General features: G+C 36.8%; 1 protein-coding gene across 10 annotated transcripts in view; it reads right to left on the bottom strand.

Moving 5' to 3' along the window:
* The window catches only part of HUWE1 (HECT, UBA and WWE domain containing E3 ubiquitin protein ligase 1), a 160,934-nt gene that overhangs the window by 51,176 nt on the left and 91,163 nt on the right, over positions 1–18,595 (bottom strand). For all 10 annotated transcript variants that reach the window (XM_054565717.1, XM_054565723.1, XM_054565725.1 and 7 more), the window contains 12 exons: positions 17,188–17,245; positions 16,032–16,208; positions 11,126–11,371; positions 9,821–9,954; positions 8,768–8,862; positions 6,329–6,520; positions 3,941–4,157; positions 3,418–3,540; positions 2,518–2,755; positions 1,908–2,138; positions 747–869; positions 153–248 (listed from right to left, as the gene is read on the bottom strand). In XM_054565717.1, the coding sequence (XP_054421692.1) occupies positions 153–248; positions 747–869; positions 1,908–2,138; positions 2,518–2,755; positions 3,418–3,540; positions 3,941–4,157; positions 6,329–6,520; positions 8,768–8,862; positions 9,821–9,954; positions 11,126–11,371; positions 16,032–16,208; positions 17,188–17,245 (1,930 nt within the window). The remainder of the gene's footprint in view (positions 1–152; positions 249–746; positions 870–1,907; positions 2,139–2,517; positions 2,756–3,417; positions 3,541–3,940; positions 4,158–6,328; positions 6,521–8,767; positions 8,863–9,820; positions 9,955–11,125; positions 11,372–16,031; positions 16,209–17,187; positions 17,246–18,595) is intronic.

Raw genomic sequence — 18,595 nt, forward strand, 5'->3', positions numbered from 1 at the left:
GCTCAGTGATGGTGAGGTTGGGATAAATGAGTACTCCCATGTCTTTCTTTAGATTTTAATTTTATCAATTACTTTGCAATAGTGGCCAAATATTCATAGAAATGCTAAGATTAATGTGTCAGACCCTTTTGGATGCCCTATATTCTAGTTACCTCAGGTGACTCCGCCCTTTGATCCATTGGGATATCCTGTCCCAGGGACATGGCAATAGCTCTCATCATCTGGTCCTCTTCGGACATACTCAGGTCCTACAGAGTAACAACAGAAAATCCAGCAATATACATACCCCAACTCATAAGCAATCAAGACATCCTGTGCTCAAGCTTTGGAGAAGGGGCTCTGAATCCTGCTCTCTAGAATTAAACCCAACTAGGCTTACCTGGTGGTTGTGAGAACAGAGAAAAAAATATCACAATGAAAGTAAGTATAGGAAGGAGGCTTTAACGTGACCACTTTTTCTGCAACTTAGAAAAAAGTCTCTTCTATGGCTTTCTGACTGTGGATAATTTAAGAATTTTTCTGCAAATGAAGTCCAGTGATTTGCATGGCTGGGAGATAGGAAACTTCTGCTCATTACATTCTAGAGGTAGAAGAGTTATTGTGAAAAGAAAACATTGGTACAGAGAAGTCTGAAAATTAGAGGCAGTTTATAGAAGGGATGACCAGTGATGAAAGCACGAGAGGAGAAAAGTATGTCAGAAGCCAAACCAATGACCTAGAAGTTTAGAGCCCGTAAGCCAACTTACCCGAACAACTCCTCCCATGATCGGGGGAGGGTGGGTTAGAAGGTACTCTGTGGCCTGCTCCATGGTACTGGTGTTTAACAGGGCCTCCATGGCATGTTCCCTTGTGAAGCCCATGTCCATGAGCTGTAAGAAGAATGAAGGATCTCAGAGCCACAGCAAAAAAGAAACCCAAATGCATTTTAAAAAGAAAGAACCCTTTCAAGATGGAAACAAGTTTTTCTAACCTCATATGAACTGAGAACATGTGCAAGTTAAGACAGGTAACGTGAAGGGACCTATTTGGTGCTTCCACAGAATTTGAACATTAGAGCTACACATGAGGTAGATGATTCTCAAATTCCATCCTCTAAGAAAATGGGGTTAGATGGTTACTATCATTAACAAGATTATCCTAATTTGAAAATCACACATAAGCAAAAATTAGTTCCACTTTTCTGGAAAACAAACTGTCGACAGAACAAGAGCCTGAAAAAATAACCCAGGTTTTCTACCAACAGTAAATAATCATGAAATGTACAGAAAAGTTTGTACAAAAACTATATACCACAGCTTGACAACATCGATAAGCAAATTAGCATCCAGCAATAAAAGAATGACTAAGACATTAAAAATACCCATTTTCTTAATGACAGCAGTAGAATTCTACGTTATCACATGTTAACTATGTAAGAATTAGGCACAGAACTAATAAAAAAGAACAAAATAATTACCTTGTGTGGTGACATTATGAAATCCTTTTAAAAATATTTTGCTATATATATAAATTTTCTTAAAGTGAGCATTTATTACTGTTATAATAAAAAATGTAGCATGTATATATAGAAGACTTATTTGAACAGGATGCTGGACATAAGGAGAATACACATACATACAAATTCCTGGGGGAATATGCTAAATATTCTTTCAAGATCGAATTGTCAGGTTTATAAGTGCTCCCCCCAACCTTCCATCCCCCCATTGCTTCTAGCTTACAACTTTCAAAATGTGGTTTGTGTTTATTTAAAGATGAAAAAATAAACATTAAGGGAAAGAGTAAATTTAAGTCTATCTCCTGGCTAACAGGACCAGGCACTTAGTGGCATGTAAACTTAGAAAACACACAAGCATCGCATTCTATCAGGTGCAAAATCTGGGACCTGGAGCATCAAGCCAGCATTCTACCTGTTGCAGCTGTTGCTGATTGACTTGAGGATCTCGGCGGGAGCCACCTTCCTCTTGTCCTGTGTCCTCTTCTCCTCGAGACCCCTCCTTCTCTTTGCTTAGTCTCTCTCGAATTACAGGCTCTCCTCGGAGGATGTGGCACAGGATGGCCAGCATGGACTCAGCCATTCGCCCACCATATACCTTCAGGGGTTTCCGATTCCACAGGTTCTTGATGCAAGTAAATGCTGCCTATAAATCATTTGAAAAGATGTGTGAAAGTCTTTTTGCCTCACTTCAGAGTCCTGTGAGGAATAAGCCAAAGACCTATGGGGATAGTCCTTCCATTATCAGTTCCTGCCAACAAAATCCTAGGTCAGTAGGAAGGGGGCCTAAGGAAGCCCCATTAGGGGCATTTACTAACCTGGAAGCGCCAATCTGAAATTTAGAGTTCAAACTACAGAAAATTTTCAAATCATCTCTATCCCCAACTGTAATGCAGCCCTATCTGTGAGTAGAATCTAATGGCTTTCCAATAATCATGTTATTTCGTTAAGGAGGACAGAACAGAATGGGAGCTACCTAATCAGCACGAGAAATTCCCCTTGGTTTTAGAATGCCGAATACTCACTTTCTGAGTTACCACAAGGAAACGAAGGGCACTGAATTGTGGAAAGTTCTGGACACTCCCGGGCAATTTGGCAGGCAGTGAATGTGGAGATTCAAGCACCGTGGTGGGATTCACCATCTTCTCCACCAGCATAAGCCAGGCATCTAGGAATTCTCCTGTGCCATCAGGTAAGTCTGAATGTTCTAATCCTTCAGCAACAGGAACTTTGCCACCCATGGAGAGAGCCCAATTGAAAGTTCTAAATTCAGGCAAGAAAAAGTAGGGACAAGAGAACATTAGTATTTTAAATGGGGTGGTGGTGGAAAGGACATTTGATAGATTCCCAGTCTTTATATTGGCACTACATGTCCCTCCTCTTGGAGCTCCTGCTTCCATTCTGTCTGTTATATATTAGCTTTACCTTTTGTTGGTCTTAACTCTAGCTTTATTGAGATACTGTTGACATATAACATGTAAGCTTAAAACGCAGAATGTCATAATTTGATGCACATACATACTGCAAAATGATTACCATTTCTAGGATTACTTTTTAAAGCCAAAACAAACAAAAATGTGAAACTTAGCTTAAAATTCTGACCAAGAGAAGCAAAACAATTATATTCAGAAAAACAACAGAAAAGGACAAGCCCATTAGAAAAATATGTACCAAGCACTGGAAACCAAATGAGGGAAAGTGAAGACCCTTGCAAACATTTCTAAGAAAGGCTGAAAATCCCACACCCTCCCAGAAAGATGGAGACAAATATGACTAGTGCTTAGAATGTGAAAGAGTAAAACCAACGGGTCTCTATGTATCCCACTGTCACGGGATAGGTGACTTAGAAAACTGTGCGCTGCTAAGACACACGGAAAAGACCAAACTCCAAGAAATGCTTCTCGGTGAAGCAACTTGATCCTTACTCAAAAAGAGCATTGTGGCCTCCAGAGCAGAGAAATTTCTGCAGCATGAGATGGTAGGGATACTTCCTCTCATCAAACAGCATTGGGGATGTAAAACCAACTGAACAGATGAAGAATGTTAGCCTGAAAGTGGGAAAAAGAAAAAAAAATTACTATTTTTGGAGGCATACACAGGAACGATGGAAAATTTGTGTGGAAGCCAAGGGTAAAATTTAAACATTGTACTGAAATGACTGGCAGACTGACTGGAATGCAGGTGGGTGGTTAGACTGCTTAATAAAATTTCTAAAGTTTCTATGTAGGTTCCCACCTACTAAAACTACAAGGTTATTGAAATGCAATTTGATTATAATGCTTTAAAGATCTCTATATTCTAGACTAAGCAGTACCAAAACAAGTACCTTAAACTGTATTTGGGTAACAGAGTAAACAATGGACCACCAAATCCTCTAATTTAGTGGTTCACTCGCCATTTAAGTAGAGAAGGAATCAATTTGATTCTGTATCTTAAGCAGAACCTCACCTGAAGCGGGGAGTAGGTGTATATGGTGGAGGCTGCCAAGACAAGCCCTTTGTGAGGAGCTTAGTGAGGGCTGAGGCTGTTGATCGAGCAGCAGGCGTTGGTGCTGTGGTGGTACTGGCAGCATGATGGCTCCTTCTCTGGCGGACAGGAGACCCCACACAAAGTTTAACAAGGAGTCCAAAAAGCTCAGCAAGTGCTCGGCCTAATCTGGAAGAGGCTAGAATCCAGAAGTTAGAATAAGGCTGACAGTATTCTCGGAATTAGTTTTATTTATAACAGACACATTGTCATCAATAGATTTTTATGGCTGACCACTTCCACACAACACCTAGGAAACACTTGGACTTGTCTCTACACATGATAATCCAAAAAGGAAGTTCCACAGGGAATAAACGCCTCTTTTAAGGGCAGGAGACAGAGAAGTGTCTTGGTATGCAATATACAGGGTACTGCAGAAATAACACCGGCTTGAGTGTGGTTGGTAGGGTAATAATATGGGTGTAATAATTCATAGTTTTAATTTGAACATTTCACCTAAAATGTCATAGGGTGTGCTTGAGTGTGATGTTACAGAATTACATGCTTATGATTTTGTAATAAAAGAATCTGTAATAAAAAAGGGTGTTATTTGTGCCAGACCCTCTATAGCACATGTGGAAAGTCAAAACAAGGTAAGCATTCACACTGTTAGAAGAGGTATAAACTGAAACCACCTCTGTAGAGAGCAATATAGCAGGAAGAACTACTTAAGTAAATGACACATTTAACTGGGTTATGAAGTCACTTAAAATGCCTACAGAAAACTTTAAAAATGGCAAAAATGTCAATGACCTAGACCAGAAAAGATTACATATACTGTATATTGTCCCATCACAGCATTACATATATAGGCCCCAAAGGAAAAAAGGTTGCTAGGAAAAGCATAAAAAATTTTAAGTGGCTTTCTTAAGGTGTTAGGAAGGTTATAAATATTTCAAATTTTCATTTTTGGAAGATGCTTTTTGGTATATATCAGTGATTTTCAACCACCGTGCCACAAGAATTTAAAACACACAATGCCTGACTGTTTAGGAGCACTGACCTCTTTTCCCTTAGACTGTCAAATAAAAAAAATGACAACAGCAAAACAACAATAGCTGTCCAGTGTGACTGAATCAAAATCATACTTTTTTTTTTTTGGTCAGATCAGCAAAATATTTATTTTTTGGTGTGCTGCAGAATGATGGTAAGTAGTTTATGTATGCCATGAGATGGAAAAGGTTGAAAATCACTAGTATATATTGCTGAACCAAAAAAAGCAGAATCCAAATAAACACGTAAAAGGAAATGTATAGAAAAAAGAAAATATGGATAAATACAGTGGCTCAAAGTTAGTCAACAGGGACAGCAACCACAAAGAAACAGACACCAAAAGCACCAGCTGGACCTACACAGAAAACCCAAAAGGTTCCAAAGTCATAGTAGAGTAAGAGGTCTAACAAAGAAAGGGGAGATACCCATGAGCTATCTTCTCTATTTTCCTTTGATTTGGGGTAGTAGTGGTAGGCTTTCAAATTAAAATGAAAGTGGAATTAAACAAATTAGAACAGAATGTAAAATTTAAGGCTTTTTAAGATAACAAATAGAAATGCCAAAGGCCATTTTTTGCTTGCTTTTGGGCAGAGCTCTAGATTCCCAGGAGTGACGTCTTCTTTCCTCTACATTAAGGGCCAGAAACTGGCAAATACTGAGGAAGATAAAAATAGACCCCCCAAACTGATATTACATTTAGGGGCAAAAGATGGCAAAGACAAATTAGTGTGCATCTTTAATGTGGTCTTGTATCATGTTAATGTAATCTCCCGAGTTGCCAAAGTGACTTTATTAAAACACAAATTAACCACATCACTTGCTATGTTTAAGGGACAGGGAAAGGAAGAGGAGACTGTGAAACAGCAAGACAGGTAACTGGAAAACAGGAGAGCTTAACATCACAAAAATCAAGAAAAGAGCATTTCGAGAAGGAGGTGGTAGGTCAACTGTCATGCTCTAAAGAAGTGACAAGGGGAACGAAACACATACAATAAATTTAGCAACAAGGAGGTTGTAGGTACTGTTGTAAGACAGTGGAACTGGTGGAAGCAGAAGCTTTGCAGTCAAACAATGAATAGGAGGAAAGGAATTAAATAGGAAGGGAGCAGATTCAGGAAGTGATTCTCTTACCTCTGTATCCCTAGCAGTTAGTACAGAGCCTGTTGCATAGTAGACACTCAATAAAGTACACCTAAAAATGAGCCACCAAAGCTTTCAACTTCCTGAAAGAAACTACGCAGCCATACCAACTTAATTTATTTCATGATTGGTTAAGGCTGTGAAAGCCAGGAAAGGGAGTAGCAAAGAGTCACTCACCTGACAATAAAGGCTTGATTTGCTTAATTCTGGCAGCCATGGCAGGTGTGATTTTAGATTTGCCCTTAGAGTCTGAAGCAGTAGGTTCATCTGTCTCCATAGGAGCCAATGTGTCACCATCAAGCCCAATGCCTTCCAACAAGCCCTGTGTAGAAGCATCCATACTTCCAGCTGCTGCATCCTGTTCCCCATCTGTACACATAAGAGGGGAACAATAAGACCATGCTGAGCCAGCACTTACCTGGAACCATTCCTTGTGCTGAAGAGTCCCAAGAAAAAGCTACCTATGGTGCTTGTTACTCTTTAAATGTCTTCGACTTCCTAAATCTAAAAACAAAACACACAAAAAAATCCAAAACTGTACTGATACACCCTTCTCCTTGGAGCCCTTTATAGCTAATACTGATATCTTTCAATGAGAATTTATGAACAACTTTAACCCAGGGCTACTCTGGAAGGCTGTAGGCACTGTATGACGCAGGGGGTACCATTCACATAGACTACAATGTGCATGGGTGCCCCCATATGGTCAAGGAGCATGCCCTGCTATAATTTTGTATCTTGTTAGCAAACTCAAATTGGACATCATTGGAAATGTAGAAATACATTTCCTAAATCGTAGCATTTAAGATTTTTGTATATAAATGTGAGATACATATCTTTATTTTTGGTGTGTGTGTTCTAAGATGCAAGAATTGGCTTTAAGCACACATTATAACACACATCATCTAATTTTCTGGAAAACCCTTGTGAAAATGGAATCATTTTTGTTCAATGTGTAAAAAAGCACTGCTTTGTTCAATGGGAAAAAAATATATCTGGATTGTTAGTTGAGGCAATTCTTTGACAGCGATCTAATTTTGTTCTAAGTTCTTAGTAAATTATTCTTTCTTTGAGTTAAATTTGATATATTTTGACTAAATTTAATATTTTAATTTTTGGTTTGGTCCATTTTCTCCAAAATTAAACTTGTTAGAGGTGTGATATATTTTATTAATTCTGTTCCCATTTCTATACTGTCACATCAGTCCTTATTTTTTTTCACAAGTTATGTCTGCTCTCTTATTAATCTTTACCTTTAGTAATTTCAGTACAATTTTTAAGCATATCTGATAGGTTCTTATACGTAAAATTATCTCATTTTAATGGTTTATCAAAAGTATTTCTTCCCCAATGCAGAATATAGGAGGAAAAAAATACTTTCTAAAAAAGCTGCTTTTATTAATTTTAGGTTTGTCAGAGTCAGAAAATTGTGCATAATTTTTGCTTATTGAAATTTGGAATTTTTATTATGGAAAAACATTTAAAAGCTATGTTCTAAAATAGCACTGTTCAACAGAAATAAAACGGGAGCCACATATATTTTAAATATTCTATTATCCACATTAAAATGTAAAAAGAAACAGGTACACTTCTAAAATATACTGTTTAATCCAATATAATGAAAACTGTTACTTCATCATGTAATCAAATATAAATCATTAAGATTTTACATTTTATACTAAATATTTTTAAAAGGTAATCTATTTTATACTTTATAGCACATCTCCATCAAGACATTAAATTGTCATTAAAATAACTCATCTATGTTTATATTTCATACAATTTAGTTGAAAAAAGATTCACATACCTAAGTTGTTCCATACTTAAAAGTCTTCCAACAACTGAGTAATAGCTGTTATATTTAAATTAATAAAAATTAAAAATTCAGTTTTCTCCACCCAGCCTATGACCTCATGTTTACTACTTCTGCTACAACTTTATTTCCAAGTAAGGTTATATTCTAAGGTGCTGGGGGAGCACATTTCAACCGATAACACTTTCCCCTTAAGAAAAAAAGAAAAAGATAAGGAGGCACTGAGGGTGAAAAAGGAAGAGGAAGGAGGGTGGGAGAGAATCAGGGAGGAAGAAAAAAGTTGTTTTTTAGTTGTATTAGCCACATTAAAGGATCCAAGAGTCACACATGGCTAGTGGCTATCATACTGGACAATAAGGTTCTAAAATGTCCCATAGCCACTTGAAATAATTATTTACCATTTTTAACCTATAAAATTAAACTCCTGAAAAATAAGGACACAAAAAAATTAAAGTCCTATCATACCCTTTGATACAGTAATTTATAGGAATTAATCTTAGACTTGCATAAAACTATATACAGTGATGTTTATTTTTCAAATTAGTACATTAGAAACTTAACAGGGAATAATTAATTCATTGTACCTTTACATGGCGAGAAAAAATACGGATAATTTTTCTTTCTACCACGTCTTCTAATTCTTACAATTATGTGTATATATTTTTATACAAAAATGAGTAAAAAGTCGAAAGGAAAAAAGTTGAGGACTATAGATGATAGAGAGCTAACTAACTTTCAAAACAGACCTATAAAGACAGATAGAACTTAAGAGAATGACTGAGATTTTAGTTTCTTGGAGTTACCTGATCTTTTTCCGCCCTGGGTCGTACCTGCCTTCTCATCCTTTGGAACCAGTTTCTGCATGTCTGCCTGGCCAAATTCACACCCAGATGGTAGGCTGCAACAAGAGAAACAGTAAGCCAAAACACTTGGATAGTTCATCTCTTATGTTGTGCTTGGTCTCTAACCTGCTTGGCTGACACTAACCCTTCCTGTAGCAGGTAAGTTAACCTAATAAAGACATCTGCAATGATTGAATTCCTGAGGTAGCACTCACCATGGTTTCCAACTCAACTTTTTAAACCTGGCTAACAGGGCCAAACTTTAAAAACCCACCATGGTGACACACCATAATTGGGATATCAAATCAAAGATGACTTTTGTGCCCTGGTTGGTGTGGCTCAGTGGACTGAGTGCCGGCCTATGAACCAAAGAGTCACCAGTCCAATTCCTAGTCAGGGCACATGCCTGGGTTGCGGGCCAGGTCCCCAGTAGGGGGTGTACGAGAGGCAACCACACACTGGTCTTTCCCTCCCTTTCTCCCTCCCATCCCCTCTCTTAAAATAAATAAATAACACCTTAAAAAAGAAAAAAGATAACTTTCATAATCAAGTTCCTAGGCTGGTAAGTGGGAAGGACAATGCTACGGATTGAATGTGCTCCCCCGCCCCCAAAATTTGTATGTGAAATCCTAATGCCGGATGTGATGGTGTTAATAGGGAAGGCCTTTGGGAGGTGCTTAAGTCATGAGAGTGGAGCCCTCACAAATGGGACTACTGTCTTTAATTCCTGCCATGCAAGGACACAGTAAGTCTATGACCTGGAAGGGCAACCCTCATCCAACCATGAAGTCTGGCACCATGATCTCAGACTTCCAGCCTCCAGAACACTGAGCAATACATTTCTGCTGTTGATAAGAACCCAGTCTGTGGTTATTTTGTTACAGCAGCTAGAATGGACTAACACAAGGAAGCCTCCTTTCTATTCTTAACTAAAGCCAATATTCCATGTTCACTGAGCTTAGTTTTTCTGTTAGGAAAGAAAACAGGTAACAAAAGAGATGATCACTCCCTTACCTGTTTGGGGTACACAGGGAGAGGAGGACAGTGCTTTCCCACACTAGGGAACAATATAGCTGGCTCAGCTTGCTCAGAACACTCAGACCCAACTGAGAGCCCCACTGGTTTACGGAGATGGAACGAATTTCACTCTGCAACCAAAGTTAAAAAAAAGTTAATCTTTGGAATGCCCTTTGAATAATTATATTCAAAATCAAATTTTAGCTGTTTAAAAAGGGTGAGGCATTCTATTTTCCTTTCCATGTTCTTTTCACAGTTGTCTTATTTCATCAAAATTTCCAATTACTATCACAGTTCCACATGTTATTCTCTTACAATATTAATAATCTGCCTCTAACATATCTTCTCATTGCTTTCTGTAAAGTTAAAGACAGGAGTCATTGGCAACTCTGTTTTTCTAAATCAAAGAAACAGTTTTATAGATTTATCGACAGCTTTCTAATTTTTTTTGGTGGTTGTGGGCATGCTATTTCCCTCTTATTTCTTTATTTCAATAAGTAGATTTATTTAATTCCTTGAATTAAACATTCCAATTTTATTTCTCATTTAATAAAAAAGTAATAAAAATAAATTCCTAAGCTTTGTCAAGTAGACTATTTTCTAAATAGTTTATAACTGCTTTTCATTTGATTTGATTCAATGAATATACTCCTGCTCAACAGCATAAAACAGGACTGATAAAATATTATACCATTAATCTTTAGAATTGATTACTTGAGAACAAAAGGTAGTGAAACTGTGAGCACACAAATAAACCCACCTTTTGGAACCAAAAGAGGAACCTCACATGGATTGCAGGCATAGGGTTTGACTTTTAGGAAATCTTTAGTAGTCTGTTAATTACCATTGACTTAAATGTTCTGTGGTCAAACTTCCTTCTTGCCATCCCATTATCAGGCCTTCATGCATTTGTAGAAAGGTTAGGAAGTAATAGCCCAGATGAGCACCCCATTGAGGCTTGCCTGCTAAAAAGGTTAACTATATATCTCAGTTGGCCTATATGAATGCTACATATCTATCTGTTATTAATACCAACCTCTTTTACTCTCAAGAAGGTCCAAATCACAAAACAAATTATATGATCACTCAACTTCTAATGAAAAAAAAATACTTAGGGAAAGTGAAACTAGACAGCACCTTGAAGCATAAACCTAAGTCACCCATAGGAAAAATCTCCCCCTAGGGCTGCTCTTTCAGTAGCTAGCCCAGGTAGAATTGCTAGGTATAGTAAAGTACCAGATATACGCCCTAGGTATTTCACTGGCTTTAAAACAACATGTTCACCCCTACGATAACTCTTACCTGTCCAACTCTGCAAGTATGAACAAACATCATGATGTAGGCGTGCGCAGCAGTGAGTGCATGTAGCAGAGGGGTGGCCTGAGCTGAGAGGGTAGCATCAGCAACATTGCCAGCACAAGCCAGCTCTCGCAACAGCACTGAGCCCCCAGGAGATTCAATTGGGCGGTGTAAGGGCTCCAAAGAGGAGAGGATGGAGTCCAACTGAAGGAGACCCTCCTGAAGGACTTTGGGTTCATGTGACAGTGTCTAAAACAAGAAGAATAATTAAAGCATTACTGTACAACGAACTTCATATTCTTCACGTCTTTAACAGTAATAAAAAGAATTAGAAGACAAATCTCACAATTTCAGACTTGGTCATGGTCTCTTACTCGGTAAATGATGAAGCCAAATGTGAATGCAGGTATACATACCTCAACACCTCCTTCTAAAACAACACATTACTTTTCTCAAAAGACAGACTTTCAAATGTGATAAGCCAATCATATTTAAAAGCTTGTGATGGCCAAATAAGAGTACTGTTGTAGAAAGAACTCCATGCTGTAAGATGAATTCCAAACTGTGCTCAAGAGGGCGCTATATTAGGCAAGGTTCCAAAACATGGAAGGTAAACCACTATTACAAATGTTCTTTTCTTCCCACAATAAGAAAAACTACTCTAGGACAGGCATCAGCTAATCAATTTATTTGTTTTATGAGACAATTCAAGGATTATATGGCCTTTGTAATTTCTTTTTGAGTCCTATCACTTGTCATTTAAAGATGTGAGAACTTAAGTGTATTTCCCATGGCTTTAAATAAATCTATCCACTCCCACATAGTATCTTAGAAGTAGGATAAAGATCAAGCAGCTTTTCCATTTTCTTAGTTATGAAATAGCACTTAATTAAACATTTACAAAAAGGTAAAATGAAATATTAAATGCAGACATGCTATAATTATGGATCGATCCACAATTTTAATGGAAAATAAAGCAGAAATTACATATTACAGCACAACCCACCTAATAAAAGAGCTTCATAGATTTAATGCAATCCCTATAAAAATCCCAATGGTGTTTTTTAAAAAGAAATAGAAAAATCTCTCTTTAAATTCATATAAGAACCTTAAGGGACCCTGAATGAGATGTAACTACCTTGAAAAAGAACTAAGTTGGAGGTTTCACACTTCCTGATTTCCAAAATTATCACCACAAAGCTACAGTAATCAAAAGTGTGCTTCTGACATAAAGGCAGACATCAAGGCCAGTGGAATAGAAAAGAAAGCACATAAATAAACTCTCATGTATACGGTTGAACGATTTCTGACAAGGGTGCAATAGGGAAAAGGACAGACCTTTTCAACAGTGTTAGGAAAACTGGGTATTGACAGGCAAAAGAATGAAGTTCTATACTATATAAAAAATTAACTCAAAATAGACCAAAGACCTAAGTTTAAGAGCTAAAACCATGAAACACCTAGAAGAAGCTGTAGGATAGGTAAAAGCTGCACAACACTGGATTTGGCAATGATTTCTTAGATATGACACCAAAAGCACAGGCAACAAAAGTAAAAAAAGATAAACCAGATTGCTTCAAAATTAAAACCTTTTGTGCACCAAACTAAACTATCAACAGAATGAAAAGGTAACCCACAGAATGGGAGAAAATATTTGCAAATCATTTATCTGATAAGGGACTAATATAAAAAATTACAATTCAACAACAAAAAACAACCCCATTAAACAATGGACAAAGGACCTAAACAAACATTTCTCCAAAGAAGATACTCAGCCAATAAGCAAATGAAAAGATGCTCAACATCATTAATTAGGGAGAAACAAATCAAAACCATGAGATCTCATTTCACACCTGCTAGTTTGGCTACTATCAAAAGCCCAGAAAAAAGTTAAGTATTGGTGAGGATGTGAAGAAATCGGAATCCTTGCGTATTGCTGGTTGAAGCATGAAATGTGGTGCTGCTGTGGAAAACAATACATATAGTTCCTCAAAAAATTAGAACGAAAACTACCATATAATTCAGAAATCCTACTTCTGAGTATATAACCAAAACAACTGAAAGTGGGGTCTCAAATATGATCTCACTTATTATGTTAAAGTAGTCAAACTTATAGAACTAGAGAATAGAACGATAGCTGCCAGGGACTGGAGGGAAACATGGAGATATTAGTCAAAGGATATAAACTTGCAGTTGTAAGATGAATAACTGCTGGGGAGCTAATGTACAGCATGGTGACTATAGTTAATAATAATGTTATCATATACTTCAAATTTGCTAAAAGTAGATCTTAAGTGTTCTCACCACAGACAAAAGCAGAGCCTTGAAATATTTACACACCCATGTTCATAGCAGTATTAATTCATTAATAAGAGCCAAGAGGTGGAAGCAACCCAAATGTTTACAAATGAATTAATATCCACAAACTATCAGATACTGAGTTCCAAACAACGGTTCTAAGGAAGCTCAATGAGCTCAGTGAGCTCGGAGAGAATTACCAAAACCTACAGGGAAACTATGAGAAACTTACTGCAAACTATATGAGCATGAAAAAGGACATAGAAACTATCAATAAGAGACAAGAGGAAATGAAGAATACAATTTCTCAATTAAAGAACACGGTAGAAGGAATCCAAAGCAGGCTAGATGAAGCTGAGGACCGAATCAGCTAGCTGGAGGACAAGGTAGAAAAAAGCCCCCAGAAAGAGCAAGAAAATGAAGAGACTCAAAAAGAATGAAGAGGCATTGAGGGAAATGCAGGACAACCTGAAACATATTAATATCCATATAATCCCTATTATACCAGAAGGAGAGGAGGAGGAGGAAGGGATAGAGAACCTGTTTGAAAAAGTAATGATGGAAAACTTCCCTAATTGGAGGAGAGAAAAAGTCACACAAGTCCAGGAAGCATAGAGGGTCCCATTCAAGAGGAACCCAATGAGGCCCACTCCAAGACACATCATCATTAAAATGGCAAATAGCAAAGACAAACAGAGAATCCTAAAGCAAGTAAGGGAGAAAGAAGTAGTAACATACAAGGGAGCCCCAATACGGCTAGCAGCTGACTTCTCAACACAAACACTGCAAGCCAGAAGGGCAAGAAATATTCCAAGTCATGAAAAGCAAAGGTCTGCAACCAAGACAGGTCTATCCAGCAAGGCTCTCCATTAAAATGGAAGGTGAAATAAGGAGTTTCCCAGACAAAAGAAGGCTAAAAGAACACACCTCCACCAAACCAGCACTGCAAAATATGCTAAAGGGACTGCTTTAAGATGAAGAAAGTTTCTATGAATACCCAGTTCCTTTCACAGTCGCCAAGACTTGATATTACCAGTATTTTTAATACTCATTAATCTGATTGGGACAATGATGTTATTTTAATTGTTCCTTCATTATTTGTTGAAACTAAACTTGTTTTAGTATATTTCTTGTCTATTTCTATTTTTTTTTTTTTTAAAAAAAGCTTTAAATGACTTTTTGGTATTCTTTATCCATTTATTGATTAAAGGTGTGTATAACTCTATTCCCTCCCCCCCCAAAAACAAACAAACCCTATTAACCATATTTTAGATGTGTTGCAAGTACTCTTCTATTCTATTCCTTGTCCTTTAACTTTTTAAATATATATATAACTATATATTTAGATGTTTAATATAGTCATATTGTCAATATTTATAGCTTCTGGGTTTGAACATTTTACTGCAGGTCATGAAAAATATTACTTCTATTTTCTTCTAAAACTCCTTAGATTCTACATATTGATTTTTAACTCACCTGAATATTTCTTGTATAATGTGTGAAATAGGGCTCTATATTTGTTTTATTTCAAGTAATAGTGGTGCATATCTGTGGAAGAAGCCTTATTTTCCCCATTGATTTGGAATATCAACTTAATCATATATTATATTGTTAGATATATACGTTTGACTCTAGAATGCTCATTATATTTCACTGATCTACTTGATTATTTCTGTTCTGGTGTCATGTTGTTTTAACTGCTGAGACTTTATAATGGTTTTAACTTTTTTATTATTTTATAATTAACTTTGACTTCTAAGAAAATAAATAAAATCAATCTGCATTTAAAAAAATGTGGTTTATATAAGAATGGAGTAAACTCAGCCTTAAAAAGGAAATTATGGCATATACTACAACATGGGTGAATCTTAAATTATGCTAAGCAAAATAAGCCAGACACAGAAAGACAAACACCTTCTGAAGTGCATTTTACAGGAGGTACTGAGAACAGTGAAATTCATAGAGATGGAAAATAGAATGGTGGTTACCAGGAGCTGGGAGGGAGAGGGGGATGGGGAGTTGCTTAATGAGTATAGAATTTCAGTTTTCCAAGATGAAAGGAGTTCTGTAGATGGGCTGCACCACAACGTGAATATACTTAACACTACTGAACTATATACTTAAAAATGATTTAAGTGGTAAATACATGTTATGTGTAGTTTTCCACTTTTATAATAAACAAACTTCACATTTTGGCAAAATTTCAGCAATAAACTACAGGTGAACTGTGCTTAAAATTCATGACTATAAAGTTTGAAAAAGGAAAATAAAAGGCTAAATAATACCAGATTGTGTTAAAAGCATCCATGGCAAAGGATGACATACTAATAAAGCCCAGTTCCAAAGCTTTCTTGAAGATGGTCCCTTCCAATAAACTTAAAAGTTAGAACTATATACCTAACTCCAGGAACAAATAACAAATACTTCAACTTTTTCATGAGAAATAATGTGGCACACTATTTATTAGTCATAAAATTCATTTGTAGTACATAACAAATTTCATGACTATTTTTTAGTTGAAGGTAAAGGGAAACCACAGTAGTAACATAGATAAAAGTGTTGCAATAGACTTCTAAAAAGAAGTGAAAATGTTCAGCCAGATGTTTCTTACCAATATGGATTTGCAGACACCTGCAACAGCCTGACAGGCTGCAGATGTGGGAAAGTCAATGGGCAGATTGGGAAGACCCAAAATGGTAACCAAAGGCAAAAGTCCTTTTTGATTCACAAATTCCTGGCAGTGATCATCTGTTGTATTGTTGCTCAGAATAGATTCCACAAATTTCATCTAGATAAGAAAAAATTTTAAAATAGTTAGAGCTTGACACTTGGAACTAAAAGACCAGGACAGGTGCAAAATCAGTACTTTCTAGAATACTAAAACCACAGGTAAGTAGGGAGAGAGAGATATAGACCCTAAACATTCAGAAAATAAAAAATAATTACAACTTCTTCCCAATTTACCTTTTTGGTCACAAGTCATATAATTTGAGAGCACAGAGAGGTTAAATGACCTGCTCAGGGCCACACAATAAACTAGCGGCAGAATCAAGTCTAATTTCTTAATTTCCTCATTGAGTGTTCCTTGCATGATAATGTGTTGCCTCTCCCCTAAAGCAAACATTATGGATACTTTTCCTCAAATATGCTCATAATGCAAATTAAGCCTAGAACTCTGCAAGAGAGATTTGGACCAAATAAAGCATTTTGTAAGTGTAAGAAAGGAAAATGTGGGCAACACCATATGGGCACAAGAGAAACCATCTCTGGAAGTCTTGGAAGTGCTTAATGGGCTAGAACAAATGCTAAGTGGGCTTCCCCTTACAGGTAAACAATTCTGAGAAAATTCAAACTCTTCACTTTTCCCTGCGAGACACACAGAAAGTTAAAAAAAAAAAAGGCCACATTAATTTTTAAAAATAAGTCAATGGAAAAAAGGGCAAGTAACAGCGAAAAATATATGTGGACACATTCGAGGAACATAATACTGAACTGGTCTAACAAATCTCATTCTTCTGTTTGGATCCCAACAGGAAGGCAGGGAATGGTAACAACCAACAGAAAATTGGGAATATCCAAAAAAGGAAGAATGTTGGCGAGTTTTTGGCAAACCAGTCTCAAAGAACAAGGTTTGTACATCTTTTCACACTTCTCTGCATTTTAAAGGCCCTAGTTAAATAAAAACATAGAAATCACTGGACTAACATCACACATTTCCCAGAAAAATCACAAACCTTTACTCATTTGGCCCCTACCATAAATCTTACCACATTAAGGATGTAATCCATGAGTGGAATAGGAATACGTTCCTCTGTACCAACAACCCTGTTAAAGGAGAAAAGAGTGAGTTACACAGAAATTCACAATACCAGTGCAAGAGAACAAAGTGAGGGAAGAGAAACAACATGAAATTCTAGGAACTTCTCTACATAAGACTTAAAGCCTTTAGTATGCATATTACCCTATTTTAGGCAAGCTACCATAGGAGGAATTTATCAATATGAAAATATTGAAAATAAGTTCAAGTAAGAGACTATTTAAAAATTTGCTTGAAGAAGCTACCATATTTTCCTGTGTATAATGTACTTCTTTGCCCAAATTTTTGAGGGAAAAATAAGGATGCACATTATACATGGGCAGTACTAATTCTGTACCATTATAAATGTTTTTTAATTCTTTTATTTATGCTTATGTGTTACAAGTATAACTCTAGAAAACAGTAACAATATCCGTATGCAAAAATAATACCCTGGAATATGATAATCGGTTTCGTCTCTAAATATAAATAAATAAATAAATGAATGAATTAAAAAATTAAAGATTTTTTTTCCTGGAAGTTTTAGCCAAAAGCATGGTTGTGCATTTTACATGGGAGCACATTATACACGGCAAAATATGGTAGATAAAGAAACAAATTCACAAACTTCTTACCAAGCTGTTGCATCAGGTTTGAAGTTAGAGAATAGGAAATGGAATTTAATTTTGCTAAAAATCCCATGCTTAGATTGACAAACCATTCAGAACAGTCAAAGCTGGTCAAAGATGAAGCCAACATCCAAGGCTTCCTTCTCTAACAATTGGTGCTTTTGTCACAACAGTTCTGAACTATCCAAAAATTGCAATCAGGTCTTTTGTTTCAGATACTTCAATGCTGCACTCCACAAGAAAAGGCTGCAATAATGCCATAGCCACAGAAAATGCAGCCTTTAGCCCAGTGGCTATCTTAGAATTTGCAAGGAATAAACAGGGGGGAAACACCCACAATCTACCTCAAAGATAAACCCCTAGGTAGAGACAAAACTTGAGTCAAATAAGGAGTACTCTGGCTATATATGCCCTTGGAACATATTTTGGGGGAAAAGGTAGAGATGGAAGAAGGGTAAAGTAGTTGGAAAGAGAAGGCCAAAAAAGTTGGCAAGAAGCTAGTAGTTCTCATCTCTGAACAAGATAAAATGTGAATAAAAGGTTTACCAGCCACAAAGACATTTGGCAGCCAAATCTAAACTAAACTAGGCAAAACGAGTTGAAAGGCATCACAAACGGCTCCACTGATGAAATATCCAGAGCTAGGGTTTGGGTAGGATGTTGTGAACATGCTCAGCGAGGAATGTGAGAAGGAACTTTGTACAAAGGGAGAACCCAAAACCCAGGAGTGAAATGATTCCATGGGAAAAA

Source organism: Pteronotus mesoamericanus, unplaced genomic scaffold, assembly GCF_021234165.1.
Source record: "Pteronotus mesoamericanus isolate MK-2021 breed Mesoamerican mustached bat unplaced genomic scaffold, CSHL_Meso_final contig_166, whole genome shotgun sequence".
Taxonomy (NCBI): domain Eukaryota; kingdom Metazoa; phylum Chordata; class Mammalia; order Chiroptera; family Mormoopidae; genus Pteronotus; species Pteronotus mesoamericanus.